Raw genomic sequence first — 4,158 nt, forward strand, 5'->3', positions numbered from 1 at the left:
GTAACTTTGGAGTCATGAGAGAGAGAGAGAGAGAGAGAGAGAGAGAGAGAGAGATTTTCTCTTCAAACTTTAATAAAGTTGAAGGCTGAAGAAATTGGTTATTATGATTGAACAGAAATTCTTAGTTTTTAGAGGAGCACATAGGTATTATTTCACTTTTGTTTTTTCATAAATTGTAGATACCGAATTTAATTTTTTATTTTATGACCCTGATTCAATGACCAGCCTCTAAATTGGGTGTTGTTTTTCTATACTGCGCCGGGCCGTTGATCTAATATTAATTAACGAGCGAATACAGGTTGAACTGAACCGAACATTGATCGTTCATACCAAAGCTTGCCAAGCCTATCTTACAAATTCCAGACCAGCACTTTACAGGCTGAACATGAGATGACCCACAAGCAGTTCATCTCGTTTCACTTTCCCAGCCCTTAGGAAAAAAAATCCCAAGTATTGTAAAATCCACCTCCTGTTTGGATAACTCTCACTTGGAGTCCTTTGAGATTCCAAGAATTGCGATGCTGAATCTAGGTTCTTATGTTCCATTTCAAGCAATTCTTCTTTAGAGAGAGAGAGAGAGAGTGACTCTTTAAAAATTTGCGTGGTCAAATTGGTCTTCAGATCGTATAAACTCAATCAGTTTCTCTACTTTGCGTGCAACGGACAAAAAATCACGAACAGAAAGGCCACTATAGCGACATTCTTATCTCACGGATAAGGATCGCATCCTCTCTCGCCCAATGCGCCCATCGATATGCAGAAACCAGTGGCCATGCATCAAAGATTCAATACATAAACAGAAAGAAACCAAAATTTCAAAGCCCCAATTCATCAAAGCACAACGTTATTATATCAGTCGCCTGTGTGTTTCATCTTCATTCAAGAAAAGAGTGCCCACTTTTACAGTTCAAAAAAAAAAACTGCCGTCCCATCCAAAGGCCATCATCGGTTTTTACTAGAAAGAAAATGCGAAAAGGTCAGAAACCGGAGCTTCTTCACTAGCGCCTTTCTACTCGATATTGACGTCAATGACATTGCTCCTCTGATCTTCCTTCGCCTTAGGCACCGTTATTTTGAGTACCCCATTCTTCATCTCGGCCTTGATCTGGTCGAGCTTGTACAGGTTGGGAGGGATATTGATCCTGCTGCTGTAACTCCTCCCCGATTCCTCGTCCCCGGCCTCAGGCGGGGCCTCGCCACGGATGATGAGCGTGTTCTGCTCGGCAGACACCTTGACGTGCTCCTTGTCCAAGCCCGGCATGTCCATCCTCAACCGGAGCGCGTCGCCGTCCTCCCTCACGTCCCAACCTCTTCTCGCCCCGCTCGTCATCCCCCGCGTCGCGGCCAGCACTGGGTTTTCCAGGAACTGGTCCATGATGTTCAGAAGGTGATTCAGGTTCTTAGATGGGAAGAAGGGATCAAACACATCTGCAGTTCACCAACCGTTCGATCAAATTTCCCAGACGAAAACCACTAGAATTTAAGTCACAAATTCAGGGGAAAAGACCGCAAGGATAAAGTTGTTTGCTAACAGCCCAAAAGAAACAAAGTTTCCCAAGCGAATCGAAGAAACTAAGACCGCAGAACATTCCATTCGACGAAATGTCTCAAAGAAGAGGGTCGCGCTAAAACTTACCGGTAAAGATTCCGGGAACATCGCGGCGCCGCGGCGCAGGAGCACCCTCCCTACGATCGACGCCGTCGTAGTCGCGCACCTGAGCAGAGGTGTTGAAGGCGCGAGTGGATGAGGATGAGGCCGCCATGGCCCTCGTTAGCGAGGTGAGGCGCAAGCAAGAGGTGCCCTTCTTCAGCGCTAGCATGGCAGCCATTTTTAAAGGAGATGGTATTAAAGAAACTCAGAGAAGGATGTAGTTGCAGAGGGTTTTTGGTTGCAATGGAGATGAGTGTCTGGCGTTTTAGGGGTGGGGATGCTTTATAGTGGGGGGAGACGGGCGGTGATGGAAGGTTCCAGAGAGAAGGGTTGGACGGAACGTTCTTCTGGATAGGCCCAGTTGGTCCTCTCTCCCTCTTTCTGGCTCCACCCTTTCTTGGCACCCAAGTTTCCAGAACAGCTGGGCAACATATGCATTGGTGCCTTGACCTTTTGGTTAACTATGAGGTCATGAATCACGTTGGTTATTCATTTATTTTAGAAAAAAAAAATACCCTGATACACCCTTCCTACACAAATTATTAAAAGGACCCATACATCTAATTACAAGGCTGTCAACAGGCCGGGTTTGTACCGTATACCTGATCCGACTCAAACCTGAATTCGCCGGTAGGGGCATAAAAATGCTGACCCTAATAATTAGGGGTGTCAACAGATTGGATCTGGTTTGAACTCAGGTGTGTCCAAATCCATATGTGACTTTGAAGTGTGGGTACCGGCTTTGGACCCAAGTTGGATAGGGTTTACTATAAAAAAAACATACTTGGGTCCTATGAGGATTACATGAATCAGACCCTATCCATACCCTATAAAATAACATTTTTTGTCGCTTTTACATTTAAAAACCACATATCTTAATCCTTCCTACCTAAATTATTAAAAAAGCCCATACATCTAACCATAAGGCTGCCAACAAGTCGGGTTTGTACCGGATACCCCATCCGACTGGAACTTGAATTCCCCAGTATGAGCATAAAACGGCCGACCCAAATAATTAGGAATGTCAACGGGTTGGATCTGGTTCAGACTCAGGTGGGTTCAAATCTGGATCTGATTTGCTTCAGACCCAGGTCTGAATGGGTCCACTATAAAGAAAATCATACCTGGGTCTTATAAGGATTACATGAATCTGACACTATCCATACCATATAAAATAACTTTTTTTATCTCTTTTACATTGAAAAATTACAGATCTTAATCAGAACTCAGGTAAGACTTGTGTCCGATGTGAAATTTCACAACCATACCCACCGTATCATATATTAATTGGGCCCTTCAGGTTTGACCCGGATTTTAATCAGACCTTATTTATCACCAAATTAACCCTGACCCTATAGGGCTTGGTAAACCTGACCTATTTATACCGATACAAATAATATATATTCGGGTCGACCCAAACTCAACTCAAGCAATATGTGGGCCGGGTTTGGGATATGATTTTTACTTATACTCAACCCAATTTGTTTATTTTATATGTATTTTAAATAAAAGTAGACTGAAATTATAAGGATATGGGTTTGAGATTTCATTTCTGTCACCCAATAAAACTTGAACCCAAACCCAACCTGATGCTTTGTTATTTGGGCAAGTTTGGGTACACCTTGATGTTGTGGGTGTGACGCATTGCCAGGCCTACATCTAAGAAAGGGGCATCCGGTGCATGGTGGCTTGGATGCCTTTTATTTTGGAAAAATGAAAATACAAGACAATGTGCTAAAATTCTCACTTTGACCAAAATCACAAATAGCTGACTTTTGAAGTACTTATTTCATTCACCCGGTACCAGCCAATCCATGAGGGTTCGATTACCTAGGGTTCTGGATCGAGCGATTCAATTGATGTTTCACCTTTCACCAAAGCATAAAGTGTCTAGAGACAAGCTACCTATTGGAGATCTGAGGTAGGTCTCTAGATCCTGTGCTAGTAGACTGAGGTGAACCCAACTGCTTCACCTTTTGACTTTGACCAACCATGCTGAACGAGCCAATCATTAGAACATTTTTACCCTTCACATGAGCAAAACTCACAAAGTTTGTGTGATATGTCGCTCTGCTCATCAGGTATCTCAAACTCTAGTTTAAAAGGAGGTTCACACTTTTTTTTTTGCAGACTTCATGAAGCGCTCAAAACATTATGTTATTTACATAGTCTTCTCTATTAATCATAAAATTGCATATCTGGTACTAAAAGTCGCTGAAAAATGTGTGAGCCTTACTTCTCCTTTCTTTAACCCTCACTTAAATATATGTTCACACATAATTTTTTTGTAGTATTTATAAAATGCATAAAAACATATTTTGTGAACTTCCTCATGATAGTAACTTCGCAAATACCTTAGTAATATCACATATATATGTTTCCAAACTTGTTGGAAATTGTGCAAACCTCATTTTTCCTTTCTTTAACCCTCACTTAAATGTATGTTCACACATATTTTTTATGGTCTTCACAAAGCGCGCAACAATAAGTTTTGTAAATCTTCTTAT

General features: G+C 42.0%; 1 protein-coding gene across 1 annotated transcript; it reads right to left on the bottom strand.

Moving 5' to 3' along the window:
• Nucleotides 1-827: 827 nt before the first annotated feature.
• On the bottom strand, nucleotides 828-1,922 carry LOC149835579 (small heat shock protein, chloroplastic-like). Its single transcript, XM_090010583.1, has 2 exons — nucleotides 1,637-1,922; nucleotides 828-1,428 (listed from the first exon to the last, which is right to left on the bottom strand). The coding sequence occupies exons 1-2, from the start codon at nucleotides 1,827-1,829 to the stop codon at nucleotides 1,010-1,012; spliced, it is 612 nt and encodes a 203-aa protein (XP_089866709.1). The 5' UTR covers nucleotides 1,830-1,922; the 3' UTR covers nucleotides 828-1,009.
• Nucleotides 1,923-4,158: the final 2,236 nt, after the last annotated feature.

This window comes from Nuphar pumila, chromosome 6 (genome assembly GCF_984573655.1).
Source record: "Nuphar pumila chromosome 6, dmNupPumi1.hap1.1, whole genome shotgun sequence".
NCBI classification, from domain to species: Eukaryota; Viridiplantae; Streptophyta; class Magnoliopsida; order Nymphaeales; family Nymphaeaceae; genus Nuphar; species Nuphar pumila.